Here is a 15378-nt window from a genome sequence, read left to right as displayed (position 1 = left end):
CCGTTAATGTTTCTTGCACAATCAAAATTGAAATCTAAAAATTAAGCAAGTTCCTGAATAAAGTATCAGCAAGAAATAGCAACAAGAAAAAGCAGAACAGACAATGCTGACACTGAAAGGTCAGAAATGGCTTTAACAACCTGGAAACTGAGGAGTGGTCTCTATGGTCTCCCACACTGTTCCACTCATTCATGCAAATTCCAGGAATAGGATCTTAACCTGAGCACTCTGTAACCCTGTGTATGAGGTTGCTGGAGATGTGGGTCGGGTCTGTCAGTGTCTGGCGGGGAGCAGGGGCCTGTGTTGGGGCAATGCTGGTTCTATTCTCTGTTTGGACTTGTGTCCTATTTTATTTCAGACCTGATGAATTTGCAGTTTTTTTCCTCTTTCTCCCATTTTGATCCTACAAATCTTCCCCAAATTGTTTCACCCTCCTATTTGTTCTTTTCATGTCTCTTCCTCCTGATCATCTTCTATATAAAGGACTTGTATTTATAGAGCGTCTTTCACCAACTCAAGACCTCGCAAACAAATGCAGCTGTCAATTTACACACAGTGAGTTTCCACAAACAGCAATGGGACAAATAACCAGATAATCTGTTTTTTAGTGATGTATGTTGAGGGATAAACTCTCTTCTCCCCCTTTTTCACTCTATTTTTCCAACCTTATTAAAATATTTACCGATCTTTTAGGCTTCAGTTGTGTTGAAGGATTGGACCCGAGACTTTAACCTTTTCATCTCTCTTCACAGATGCTCAGAGTATTCCCACAGTTGAAGTTTTTCTTTCTATATCTGTACCGCTGAATAGAAAAGCAGGGAATGTTTTAGACCATAGAAACTGAGTGACACCCGACCAGGCACTAAAAGTAGAAATTAACGTGCCAATTGCTAAGATGTCATCCCCGGCTCAGTGGCAGCTCTCTCACCTCTGAGTCAGCAGCTTGTGGATTCATAGTCCCACTGAAGAGACTTGAGCACATAATCCAGGCTGGCACTGTCGGAGAGTCAGTACTGAGGGAGCGCTGCACTGTCGGGGGGTCAGTACTGAGGGAGTGCTGCACTGTCGGAGGGTCAGTACTGAGGGAGCGCCGCACTGTCGGAGGGTCAGTACTGAGGGAGCGCTGGACTGTCGGAGGGTCAGTACTGAGGGAGCGCTGCACTGTCGGAGGGTCAGTACTGAGGGAGCGCTGCACTGTCGAAGAGTCAGTACTGAGGGAGCACTGCACTGTCGAAGAGTCAGTACTGAGGGAGCGCTGCACTGTCGGAGGGTCAGTACTGAGGGAGCGCTGCACTGTCGAAGAGTCAGTACTGAGGGAGCGCTGCACTGTCGGAGGGTCAGTACTGAGGGAGCGCTGCACTGTCGGAGGGGCAGTACTGAGGGAGCGCTGCACTGTCGAAGAGTCAGTACTGAGGGAGTGCTGCACTGTCGGAGGGTCAGTACTGAGGGAGCGCTGCACTGTCGGAGGGGCAGTACTGAGGGAGCGCTGCACTGTCGAAGAGTCAGTACTGAGGGAGTGCTGCACTGTCGGAGGGTCAGTACTGAGGGAGCGCTGCACTGTCGGAGGTGCTGTCCTTCGGATGAGATGTTAAACTGAGGCCCCGTCTGCCCTCTCATGTGGATGTAAAAGATCCCATGACACTATTTGAAGAAGAGCAGTGGAGTTGTCCTGTGGCCAATTTTTATCCCATAACCAACACATCACTAGAACAGATTATCTGGTCATTATCACATTGCTGTTTGTGGGATCTTGCTGTGCGCAAATTGGCTGCCACGTTTCCTACATTTCAACAGTGACTACACTTCAAAAAGTACTTCATTGGCTGTAAAGCACTTTGGGACGTCCTGAGGTCGTGAAAGGAGCTATATAAATGCAAGTCTTTCTAAGATGGTGAGAAGGCTCAGGGAATGTCCATAGAAGGAAAACAGGGCAACAAAAGAAATGGAGAAAGTCAAAAAAAGGAAAAGAAAAGATGCCGATGGGAAAGAGCAGAATGAAAACGGGAAAAAGTGCAAACTCACAACAGATCTGCCAAACCCCTCCCCACCAAAACCTTCCCACCCCCCCCAGAGACTGACACAACCCCCCAGCTCCCTGTCCCCAATCCCCGACCCCTGCTGTAAAATAAACAGGGGGTGTAGCTAAGGTCTGAAATGAGTCAGATTAATGTGTCTGTGGAATGCTCCTCACTGAAGTAGTGTCCCTTTAAGGGATACGGTTTGCCCACTCGCTGCTCACTCTCTGTGATCTATCAGTTCTCTCTCTCTCTCTTTGCCTCCTTCCATTTCCTTGTTTTTCTTACTTTAATCAGGAACTAAATTTTCAGTTTTCAGAACTGACAAAGGGCCTGCCCCAAAATGTTCCCCTTGCAGAGGCTGACTGACCCACTGTGTGTGTTTCCAGAATGTTCTGTGGAATGCTGCTCGTGCCTGAACCTGACATCACCCAACAAGAAGTCCGACAAAGCTCTGACCGACATCTTGAAATCTCACATTCTGTTCTTGTGTTCACTGTCTGGAGATTTCTCAAATAATATAAACCAGGGCTGTGATTTTTAATAGAAATGCACTCTACACTTAGTATTGTGTCTTATAATATGAGTCATTATGAATTATTAATATTTACCATTGTTATTAATATTTATATTACTTATTACACGTTCAATAAATTGTCATCGGCACCAATGTGACACCTAAAGTCCAACTGCGACCCTGTACAGCCCCAATCTGGGTTTTGTGCTTGGCTTGTGGCTTGAGATGAGAAGGGGTTTGGTCGTGTGTACTAATATTACTGGACTGTAATCCAGAGAACGTGAGTGCAAAACCCACACACAGCAGTTTGTGAATTTGAAGTCAGTTTACTGAAGGGCTGACATCACCAGTCTGACCAACGTATAACAGGGATGAGAAACTAGGGTTATAAGGAGAGACTTGAGATACTGCAGCAGAGAAAGTTAACAGGAAATTTCATAGATTTTTTTTAAATTATGAAGGGTTTTGACAGTGAATTGGGAAAGACTCTTCCACTGATTAGGGTATCAGCGGCATCAATAAGAGCGAAGAGAGAGGTTGGGAGAAATTTCTTTACACAGAGGGTTGCTGAAGCAGGAAAAGATAGAGACCATTGCATCTTTTAAGGGAAATCAGAAGGAGATACAGGGCTGTGGGGAAACAGCAGGGCAGTGGGATTAATTTTGGATTGTTCCAGCAAAGACCCAGTACAGGCATGATGGGCCAAATGGCCTCCTTCTGTGCTGAAAACCTCTAGTGAGGTGACTATTAAGCGGCCACTCAGTTGTATCAAACCACAGGAGTGGCTCACCACCACCTCAGGGCAACTGGGGATGGGCAAGAAACGCCGGCCTCTCCAGTGACGCCCACATCTTAAGAGGTAATAAAAATAAATCTTATAATTAAGAGGTTTGGGGGGGGGGTGTATAGGGGGTCACAGCTAAGTTGGAAAATGCAGCACGCAGGGGGTGACCCAGGTCCAAACCCAGACCCAACACTTTGTAACGTTGGGGTTGATCACTGCAAAGAGGCCGGTGAAATGAAATATAAAATTAAATATCAAATTTAAAAACAAATCTCAATAACACAGACCTCGCGACCCGTCTCTGAATCACAGAGATTTTCTGGTCAAACCTGGTAGCAGTTTAAATAATGTCAACCTTTCAAAAATGTTACCATGGACGAGGAAAATGGAACCAAAATAAAACATCGCAGATCTCTAAATAAAAACATTCACACTTTAAACAAATAAATCTGTGTGGAGCGATGAATGAACATCTTGTCTTCGAGGTGAGGGCTCCTTTCAGGAATCTGATCTCATGGATTTGTGGTATAGATTTAAGAAACATAGCACCAACAGTCAACTCTGCCCGAGTCCAGCGGCTCAGGGCAGCGATTGGTGACACATGGGGTCGGAATGCTGCTCGACTACGTCGGCCTTCACGGCCTCATAACCTGAGTTTGTGTCCAAACCAAGGGGACTGGGGATGTAGTGAGTCACCACACTGACCTATCAGATCTGGCACCTTGGTTCGAATCCAGTCACACTGTGGGATACGACAGACTCTTTCTGTTGGTTGGAAGAGTCCAAGTGAAATGAGTAAGTCCCAGTTTCAACTCAATTCCCAACGGGTCTCCCCAACTCAGCACAGTGTAACTAAATCGGCAATTTCACCCAGCGAGTCTAAAAGGACAGTTAGTGTGGGAAATGGATCACACACTCACCCCCGCTCACACTCACACTCACCCCCACTCACACTCACCCTCCCACTCACCCACCCACTCACCCCCACCCACACTCCCTCTCACCCACCCACTCACCCCCACCCCCACTCACACTCCCACACTCCCTCTCACCCACCCACTCACCCCCACCCCCACTCACACTCCCACACTCCCTCTCACCCACCCACTCACCCCCACCCCCACTCACACTCCCACACTCCCTCTCACCCACCCACTCACCCCCACCCCCACCCCCACTCACCCTCCCACACTCCCTCTCACCCACCCACTCACCCCCACCCACACTCACACACCCTCTCACCGACCCACACACACTCTCTCACTCACCCACACACCCTCTCACCCACCGACACTTTCTGCATTATTTTATCATATTGTAATATAGATATTGGGGAGTCCTTCACCTGATCACAGACCAGAAGTTGAAAGAACTCCCGAATTGTTACAAAGTGAAGCTTTTAACTTATCAGATGCTGAAACCCTCGGTTCTGGGAAATCTCAACAGTTGCCTTTCCGGAGATAATATCAGACGCTATCAGTAACAGTGAAATCATTGCACTTTCATCTGTTAATGGCATGAAAAGCTTTCTTGGTCGGCCCTTTCAGTTGCATTAACAATAAGTACAATCCACACAGGACAAATTACTTTTCTATTGGACATGAATGAAAATCTAGAAATGTTGAGTAGGAAAAATAATCAAATAATCTCATGTGGAATTTTCCAATTACGGAAATTGCATAAAAATGGTTTCGTGAACAATCAGCTCGACTGTAAATCCCGTTAAACCGGAAAAAAGATCACATCACGTCCCAAAGGATCAAAGGATATCCCAAATCACAGCTACAATTCAAACAGTTGATTGGGTGTGTGCTGGGTTATGTATCTGTATAACAGAGAGTTGCAGGAATCCCTGCCAGTTACAGCAATGCAGCAACATACAATTTAAAACACCCAATCTGATCGCTCTGTAAATGAAATAATTCACACTGTGCAGCAGATTCTGTGATCAGAGGGCTGATATGTTGGAAGGTGAGGGTTGAAGATCCAAATGGCCTTTGCTCCTTTCTGATTTCCCTCCTGTTTCTCCTGTTCTGCCCCATTCACTGAACCTAAAAATAAGGTTCCAAAAAAGCAGTTTTTGAGAAAATAATGAATTTCGATTTTGCTGGAACTGAGGTGAATGGGGGCTTGGGGAAACCCCAATGACTGATTTACAAAAACAACGGCAATGATTTATTACAGCAGAAAAGCCATTGCAGGTTTCATCATAGTTCTGTGGAACATACAGGAGTTTTGGAGGAAACGGCAGCATGCCCAGATACACACGTTTACACATCACCCAGCACATCTTCAGGTAATTACACAAAATCCACAGAAATTCATTCCCAGCAAAAAAAATAATTTACACATTTTTTAAAGTATTAATTGGACTCAGAAATTATGAAAATAAAATCCAGTGAACGTTCCAGATGTTAAAAACCATCAAATTGAAATCCCCAAAACTCAACCCTTGCTTTTCTAACAGTCACTGCTAATGTTTAGGCTTTTGCCCAAAGCATTAACACAAATCTTGGATTTAATAATCTGGAACTCTCTCCCCCAAAAGGCTGAGTTGCTGGGGGACAATTGGGGCTTTCAAGTCTGAGATCGAAGGATTTTTGTTGGGTATCGAGGGATGTGGAGCAAAGGCGGGTAAGTGGAGTTGAGGTGTAGAGCAGCCATGATCTGATTGAATGGCGGTGCAGGCTCGAGGGGCTGAATGGCCTCCTCCTGTTCCTAAAGTCCTCTGTCAGGTCGAAGGTCAGGTCTAAGTGCTACAAAAGAGGTTCTGAAAACCCAGGCATAGGATGTTTATCGAGAGTCGGTGGCATTTTGTGAGCAGGAGTCCAACGTCCAGAGAGAAGGAGCAGGGATGAGGTCTGAGCAGCCGTCGATTAAATGTTGACCTTGTGCGGTTTGCGTCTTGGTATCATTCAGTCCTTCACTACACGGAGATATATTTGGAGTTTGTTTCCCGTCAGCTGGCAAAGAAAGTGGGGTACCACTCAGTGACATTCTGGGGGAGACACCCAGCCACTATTTGGCAGACTCGGAAGGGGTGGTGAGATGCTGTGATGAACAAGGCTGTAAGATCTTTGAACCAAGTGTCCCCCACACTGGGCAGTCCCTCTGGGAGGCTTGGTTCCTGTTTCTGTCTCGATGAGATGCAGTTCGACTGTTCAATTGTTCATTAAAAGCTTCACTATTTACAGATGTTTCTGCTCACGAGCGCTGTGTCATTGGCTGTAACTCCTGCTGCATCATCAAACTGAAACAAAAGGGAAAATGGAGTCTTCTGTCTAGTCAAAAATGCATCCCCTCCCCATTGGGGAACTAAACCCTAGTATCGAGCATGGCTGGGACTCCCAGTACTGTACTCAAAGGAGCACTGTGGGGGAGCTCTCAGTTTGGGTCCTCACAGCTGTATAAAGGATTTCCAGGTCCTAGTAGCCATATATCTCGTTTTCCACCCAGCCTGACTCTCTGCTCCTCATTGGTTGGTCGTTGCAAGGTTCGTAGATCTCATTGGTGACGAAGCCACTCTCGGAAGAGTTGCCGGCCATGTTGTCGTAGTCCCCGGATAAATTGTCCAAACCTTGGTTAACAGGAGATACCTGGAAGGACGTGTTCTTTACGTGAGGCCTAGTTCTGGTCAGGTCTGCCTCCGACTGCTTCATGATCACATTGTAGATCTCCAGGTTTGGTGAGTTGTTTCTGATGGGCTCCATCCAGAAATTGTTCTCCTTCACGATGTTTTCACTTCTTTCCTTCTGCCTGAAGGGAAGAGGATTTTATTAATGGGAATCCTGAAAATTATATAACAGGAGCAGTTGTACAGGGTCCGGGGAGGGGGAGAGGCAGGGAAGGGGGAGGGAGAGAGGAGGAGAGGGGAAGGGGACTGTTCTGCTCGATGCCTGCTCTTCCTCGCTCCACAGAAATGAAACTATTAAAAACTTTGCTAACCTTTTTGTGGGTGGCCTCCAGTGATCGCTTTAAGGGTGGGCCACTGAAGATGTCGAACAATGGACGGAGCAAGCACAGTGTGTGGGAGCACGTTCCCATTCGCTCATCGATATTGCATCAGGATCCTTAAACTGGCGTTAGGACCCCGATTCGCAAATACAGGAAGCCCAACACCTGTCCCAGGCACCCTGAGCAACTGACTCACTTCCGGGGGAGGCTGGGAGAGAGAGAGTCCAGGGGAGGCTGGGAGAGAGAGAGTCCAGGGGAGGCTGGGAGAGATTCCGGGGGAGGCTGGGAGAGAGAGATTCCGGGAGAGGCTGGGAGAGAGAGATTCCGGGGGAAGCTGGGAGAGATTCCGGGGGAGGCTGGGAGAGAGAGATTCCGGGGGAGGCCGGGAGAGATTCCGGGGGAGGCTGGGAGAGAGAGAGTCCAGGGGAGGCTGGGAGAGAGAGGTTCCGGGGGAGGCTGGGAGAGAGAGATTCCGGGGGAAGCTGGGAGAGATTCCGGGGGAGGCTGGGAGAGATTCCGGGGGAGGCCGGGAGAGATTCCGGGGGAGGCCGGGAGAGATTCCGGGGGAGGCCGGGAGAGATTCCGGGGGAGGCCGGGAGAGATTCCGGGGGAGGCTGGGAGAGATTCCGGGGGAGGCCGGGAGAGATTCCGGGGGAGGCTGGGAGAGAGAGAGATCGGAACCCAAGATTCATCCCTCCAACTGTAATTTTTTTAAAACAGGAGAAATGAGGTTGAATTTCTCCCCATGTGCTCAACTGGGGAAAACTCACTGCTGATAATTCTCTCTATGTGCGAGAGTGTAAAACAGGAGATAGCAAATCGGCAGCGATTTTACACCTAATGGAAAGAAAGATGTGCATTTATATAGCGCCTTTCACAGCCTCAGGACGTCCCAAAGGTCTTTACAGCCAATGAAGTACTTTTGAAGTGTCGTCACTGTTGTAATGTAGGAAACGTTGCAGCCAGTTTGTGCACAGCAAGATCCCACAAACAACAATGTGATAATGACCAGATAATCTGTTTTAGTTACATTGGTTGAGTGATAAATATTGGCCAGGACACCGGGGAGAACTCCCCCAGCTCTTCTTCGAATACTGGCCATGGGATCTTTTATGTCCAGCTGAGAGGGGCAGATGGGGCCTCGGTTTAACGTCTCATCTGAAAGACGGTATCTCTGACAGTGCAGCGCTCCCTCAGTACTGACCCTCCGACAGTGCAGCACTCCCTCAGTACTGACCCTCCGACAGTGCAGCGTTCCCTCAGTACTGACCCTCCGACAGTGCAGCGCTCCCTCAGTACTGACCCTCCGACAGTGCAGCGCTCCCTCAGTGCTGACCCTCCGACAGTGCAGCGCTCCCTCAGTACTGACCCTCTGACAGTGCAGCGCTCCCTCAGTACTGACCCTCCGACAGTGCAGCCCTCCCTCAGTACTGACCCTCCGACAGTGCAGCGCTCCCTCAGTACTGACCCTCCGACAGTGCAGTGCTCCCTCAGTGCTGACCCTCCGACAGTGCAGCGCTCCCTCAGTGCTGACCCTCCGACAGTGCGGCGCTCCCTCAGTACTGACCCTCCGACAGTGCGGCGCTCCCTCAGTACTGACCCTCCGACAGTGCAGCACTCCCTCAGTACTGACCCTCCGACAGTGCGGCGCTCAGTACTGACCCTCCGACAGTGCGGCGCTCCCTCAGTACTGACCCTCCGACAGTGCAGCGCTCCCTCAGTACTGACCCTCCGACAGTGCAGCGCTCCCTCAGTACTGACCCTCCGACAGTGTCGGCCTGGATTTTGTGCTGAAGACTCTGGAATGAGACTTGACCCCGTGACCTTTTGAGTCAGAGGAATGGGGAGAGATGTCGATCGGGCTGTCGATTCGCTGTCACCCGTTTTACACCTTTGCACAAAGTCAGAATGAGCCGCACTGTGTCCGGAAGTGTTTGAATGGCCTCGGTCACTGGAGCCGCTCGCACTGGAAACCCCGTTTCTGCATCATTGTTCATTCTGCAGCACAAGCACTTGCAATGCTGTTTCCTGCTTTTATTCAAACTCCGAAGGGATTGTATTTACTGGGCTGTTGAATCCCAATCAGTCCTGTCACTCAGTGAGACACTCCGCACAGGAGGAGGGGAAACCATTCCAGTGAGTATCATGCCCCTCAATAACCAGTGTCAGCTGCTGCTTGCGAACAGTTCAACCAGGCAGGGGAATAAATAATTGAGGAATTTCCTGGGACCGCAATGGGTCTCTGTTCCTGGGGTAACGGAGGGTTTATTCAGCCAAGGTTCCTGCGTCTTTACGCTACCTGCTGACTGCTGGCGTAAAATCCATGGTCGAATAGCTTCCTTCAGTTTCTCCCTCCTCCCAAACTCCAAACTTAATCATTGCCTTTTAACTTAATTCGTCGTCTCTGCCAGAGAAGCTTTGAAGAAAACACACACTGCTCCTTTCTCCTTCACACAAAAACTGCCAGAAACTAAAGCCAGGAATTGATTTAAGCCGAGCACCCTCCACAGGTAGTCTCACCGTCAATCGCTCGAAGACCCACCCCCTGCCCAGTTTGGGACCGGAAAAAAATGGCGACGACCCTAATTGAGGAGCAATGTCCCAAATGAGCCTCTGACCCTCAGTGAGGCAGCTTCTCAGTTACTGAGGAGTGTCTCCTCTCACTGTGTGTCCATACAGCTGTGTCTGTGTACAATTTGCATCAGTGTTAAACCTAACCCCAGCTATGGGGGTACATGATTGTGGGCATTATTGTCCCAGCCTCAGAGGTCACAAGTTCAAATCCCACCATTGTGAAACTGAATTCAATAAATCTAGTTAAGTTATTTAAGACTTTAATGAACCAGTTGGGTTTTTGCAACATCTGGTTTAGTTGTACTAAATCATTAATGTCTTTGTGACTCTAGTCCTACGTGACTCACTCTGAAGGGCTCGGTTGTAAAAACAATCCATGTGACGGAGGGTCAGTCCTGAGGGGCACTAAACGTGGCCTGGCCAGTGTGGTCACATCCTGAGAACTAATCAAAAAATAGAAATAAAAGCTTACTTGAAAGCTGTTAAATCTCTAACTTCTTCCAGTTCTGATGAAAGGTCATCGACCTGAAACATTAACTCTCTCTCTCTCTCTCTCTCCCTCTCCCCACGGACGCTGCCTGACCTGCTCAGTGTTTCCAGCATTTCCTGTTTTGATTTCAGATTTCCAGCATCCACAGTATTTTGCTTTTGTTGAATTTTTAAACGTATAGTTGGATTAAAATCATTCAGGCGTGTATTTTCCCAAATCTTACTGTCAAATGGAGGTCAGACTCTGGGCTGCTTTCGCCTTGGTGTGGTTATATTCTGAGAGCCGCCTGAGAGTTCAGTGCGGGACGAGAAGGTCCAGGAACTGAGGACGGGGATTGGTCACTGAGGGGGAGAGCAGGCCTGATTCCTAACTCACCTTCTTACACAGAGGCGGAAACAAAACACCGCGGTCACTACCAGCAACAGGAGGAGCAGTGGGATTGTGGGAATGACGATGTAGATGATGTTTAGAGCATTGCCTGCAAGAAATAAAACTCCAATTACAACAGGAAACCTGCCTGTCTGAAACCAGCTAAATAGCATCTGAGGGCTTATTAGGTTCCTGCAGTTCAATCGAAATATTCAGATTAAAAGTGAATTTTGTTTAAGGCAGAGTCGAGGTTTTATCCTGGTCAGTGCTGACCCAGGATCACAGCAGCTACGAGACCGAGAAACTAATTCCTCTGGTGAGGGAACCAAGAACAAGGGGACTTAACCTTAAATTTAGAGCCAGGCTGTTTAGGAGTGAAATCAGGAAGCACTTCCTCACACAAAGGGGAGTGGAAATCTGGAACTCTCTCCCCCAAAAGGCTATGGGTGCTGGGGGTCAATTGGAGTTTTCGAGACTGAGATCGATGGATTTTTGTTGGGAAAGGGTATTGAGGGATGTGGAGCAAAGGCGGGTAAATGGAGTTATGATACAGATCAGCCCTGATCTAATAGAATGGCGGAACAGGCTCGAGGGGCTGAATGGCCTCCTCCTGTTCCTATATTCCTAAATCCACCAGGATTCCTGGTCACTATCCCACTGGAACACACACACTGAGCGAGGACAGGATCTGATTAGCTGTGATATCCAACCAGCACTCACTCTCTGGATGCCCACATGGGCCCGTGGGTGAGGTACAGGAGGGCACTCACCCTAACCCTAACCCCAGTCCAGCACGGGTCCAGCACCTTCAGGAGAGGAGGGGGCCTGTACCCCAGGGAGAGTCGGCACTGAGACAGATCGCACTGACACAGATTAAATACTTTATTAATAAAAATATTGTTTTAAAAAATGAATTGCTGGACAGATGACCTCGAGCCTTATGTGACCCCAGGTCACTCCCGCCACAGGTCAATGACACGCCTTCGTTAGAGGTTCCGTGAGCTGGGATTGGTGCAACAATGTTTGGCGATGCCAGAGGGATTGGGGGAAACAGAATTAAGCTTCAGATGGGCAGAAGGTGCCCAATATTTCCAAATTTACCTTCCGATTCCCTGACGATAACAGTCAAGTCCTTCTCACTCTCGACAGACAGGGGTCTGACGGAGACTGCAGAACCATCTAGAAGATTCAAAATGGAAAGAGATTTGAGATGATTATGTTTTGCCTGCTCTGGGGGTTAGTCAGGGCTCTAAGTGTTTGGGTGAGGGTCAGGGAGCTTGAGATACAGCCCCCGTTGGCCACAGTCACTGGGCCCTCACTGTGATGGTTCACTCGGTCACACCACGAACTCTGGTTTATGAAATCGTTCTCTGATATTCAGGGGAGATGATAACAGGCAGATTATGCTCCAGATTTTACAGCAGGTCTTTGAGGTTTGTGGAATTGATATATTCGCACCGACCCCCCCCTCACCGTATCCCCCAAACCCACCGACCCCCTCCTCACCGTATCCCCCAAACCCACCGACCCCCCCTCCTCACCGTATCCCCCAAACCCACCGACCCCCTCCTCACCGTATCCCCCAAACCCACCGACCCCCCCTCCTCACCGTATCCCCCAAACCCACCGACCCCCCCTCCTCACCGTATTCCCCAAACCCACCGACCCCCTCCTCACCGTATCCCCCAAACCCACCGACCCCCCCTCCTCACCGTATCCCCCAAACCCACCGACCCCCTCCTCACCGTATCCCCCAAACCCACCGACCCCCCCTCCTCACCGTATCCCCCAAACCCACCGACCCCCCCTCCTCACCGTATCCCCCAAACCCACCGACCCCCCCCTCACCGTATCCCCCAAACCCACCGACCCCCCCCTCACCGTATCCCCCAAACCCACCGACCCCCTCCTCACCGTATCCCCCAAACCCACCGACCCCCCCTCCTCACCGTATCCCCCAAACCCACCGACCCCTCTCCTCACCGTATCCCCCAAACCCACCGACCCCCCTTCTCACCGTATCCCCCAAACCCACCGACCCCCTCCTCACCGTATCCCCCAAACCCACCGACCCCCCCTCCTCACCGTATCCCCCAAACCCACCGACCCCGCTCCTCACCGTATCCCCCAAACCCACCGACCCCCTCCTCACCGTATCCCCCAAACCCACCGACCCCCCCCTCACCGTATCCCCCAAACCCACCGACCCCCCCCTCACCGTATCCCCCAAACCCACCGACCCCCCCTCCTCACCGTATCCCCCAAACCCACCGACCCCCTCCTCACCGTATCCCCCAAACCCACCGACCCCCCCTCCTCACCGTATCCCCCAAACCCACCGACCCCCTCCTCACCGTATCCCCCAAACCCACCGACCCCCTCCTCACCGTATCCCCCAAACCCACCGACCCCCCCTCCTCACCGTATCCCCCAAACCCACCGACCCCCTCCTCACCGTATCCCCCAAACCCACCGACCCCCCCTCCTCACCGTATCCCCCAAACCCACCGACCCCCCCCTCACCGTATCCCCCAAACCCACCGACCCCCCCTCCTCACCGTATCCCCCAAACCCACCGACCCCCCCCTCACCGTATCCCCCAAACCCACCGACCCCCCCCTCACCGTATCCCCCAAACCCACCGACTCCCCTCCTCACCGTATCCCCCAAACCCACCGACCCCCCCCTCACCGTATCCCCCAAACCCACCGACTCCCCTCCTCACCGTATCCCCCAAACCCACCGACTCCCCTCCTCACCGTATCCCCCAAACCCACCGACCCCCCTCCTCACCATATCCCCCAGACCCACCGACCCCCCTCCTCACCGTATCCCCCAGACCCACCGACCCCCTCCTCACCGTATCCCCCAAACCCACCGACCCCCCCTCCTCACCGTATCCCCCAAACCCACCGACCCCCCCCTCACCGTATCCCCCAAACCCACCGACCCCCCCTCCTCACCGTATCCCCCAGACCTTTCTATCTCCACATTACTCTTTAAGTGAAAAGGTTTGGCAGGACCTCCCCTCCCACTCCCCTCCCCTCCCACTCCCCTCCCCTCCCCTCCCACTCCACTCTCCTTCCCTCCCATGTCATTCCCCTCCCCTCCCCTCCACTCTCCTCTCACTCCCCTCCACTCTCCTTCCCTCCCATGTCACTCCCCTCCCCTCTCACTCCCCTCCCCTCCACTCTCCTCTCACTCTCCTCCACTCCCCTCCTCTCCACTCTCCTCTCAAACCCCTCACCTCCCCTCCACTCTCCTTCCCTCCCATGTCACTCCCCTCCCCTGTCACTCCCCTCCCCTCCCCTCTCCTCTCACTCTCCTCCACTCCCATGTCACTCCCCTCCCGTCCCGTCACTCCCCACCCCTCCACTCTCCTCTCACTCCCCTCCACTCTCCTCCCCTCCCATCTCACTCCACTCTCACTCCTCATTTCCTGATTGTTAACTTGCGTCCCCTGGTATTTGAACCCTTCACTACAGTGAGCAATTTGATTGGATGAACTTTGCCACCCTCCCCCATATAATCCTGAAAACTTAATTTCCAACTTAATTTCTTAACTTCCAATGCCACATGATCTGCTCCCCCCACCCCATTACCCCCTCGCTCCATCTCACACCCCCGTCGCCCCGATCCCCACCTTTCCCCCCACTCCCCCAGCTCCCCACCCCCACTCCCTCCAGTCCCAGCCCCTGCTCCCTGCCCCGCCCGCCTGCCCCCACAGCCCCCATGCTCCCCCCCCCCATCCCAGCCCCTTGCCCCCACTCCTCGACCCCCCCCCTCCCCTTCTCAGGTACTGCAGTGCGGAGAGTGAATACATCGCCTCTCACCCACATGGGAGCCGTTCCCACCAGTCGGAGTCGGAGTCGGAGTCAGAGTCGGAGACCCTCGAACTGTAAGCAAAAGACACACGGTCAGGGTAAGGGTCAGAGGTCAGCAGCTGTGGGAATAAACTGACACCAGGGCCTTCACTGACACTTCACTTTAAAAATACAATTCCAGTTTCTCCCCTCCTTTCCTGGCCTGTCTCTTCCCACGCCTCAGTTCCTCAGGGGGAAACTCTCCAGTGGCTGGAGTCATACCTAGCACAAAGGAAGATGGTAGTGGTTATTGGAGGCCAATCATCTCAGCCCCAGGGCATTGCTGCAGGAGTTCCACAGGGCAGTGTCCAAGGCCCAACCATCTTCAGCTGCTTCATTAATGACCTTCCCTCCATCATAAGGTCAGAAATGGGGATGTTCACTGATGATTGCACAGTGTTCAGTTCCATTCGCAACCCCTCAAATAATGAAGATGTCCGAGCCCACATGCAGCAAGACCTGGACAACATCCAGGCTTAGACTGATAAGTGGCAAGTAACATTCGCGCCAGATAAGTGCCAGGCAATGACCATCTCCAACAAGAGACAGTTTAACCACCTCCCCTTGCCATTCAACAGCATTACCATCGCCGAATCCCCCACCATCAACATCCTGGGGGTCACCATTGACCAGAAACTGAACTGGACCATCCGTATAAATACTGTGGCTACAAGAGCAGGTCAGAGGCTGGGTATTCTGCGGCGAGTGACTCACCTCCTGACTCCCCAAAGCCTTTCCACCATCTACAAGGCACAAGTCAGGAGTGTGATGGAATATTCTCCACTTGCCTGGATGAGTGCAGCTCCAACAAC

The 15378-nt window shown here is 51.2% G+C and overlaps 1 protein-coding gene across 4 annotated transcripts in view; it reads right to left on the bottom strand.

The window, feature by feature from the left end:
- Positions 1-5478: 5478 nt before the first annotated feature.
- layna (layilin a) overlaps positions 5479-15378 on the bottom strand; it is a 28868-nt gene continuing 18968 nt past the window's right edge. Inside the window, exons 4-7 of one of the 4 annotated variants that reach the window (XM_067970830.1) lie at positions 14541-14599; positions 11805-11882; positions 10710-10812; positions 5479-7072 (exon numbers count right to left, since the gene is read on the bottom strand). In XM_067970830.1, coding sequence (XP_067826931.1) covers positions 6742-7072; positions 10710-10812; positions 11805-11882; positions 14541-14599 — 571 coding nt within the window. In that variant the 3' untranslated portion in view covers positions 5479-6741. Of the gene's footprint in view, positions 7073-10709; positions 10813-11804; positions 11883-14536; positions 14600-15378 lie in introns of all 4 variants that reach the window. The other 3 variants (XM_067970829.1, XM_067970832.1, XM_067970831.1) reach the window with 3 other exon arrangements.

Source organism: Heptranchias perlo, chromosome 33 (assembly GCF_035084215.1).
Source record: "Heptranchias perlo isolate sHepPer1 chromosome 33, sHepPer1.hap1, whole genome shotgun sequence".
NCBI classification, from domain to species: Eukaryota; Metazoa; Chordata; class Chondrichthyes; order Hexanchiformes; family Hexanchidae; genus Heptranchias; species Heptranchias perlo.
The sequence above is the reverse complement of the archived record's forward strand: the minus strand, read 5'-3'. Positions and strand labels throughout refer to the sequence as shown.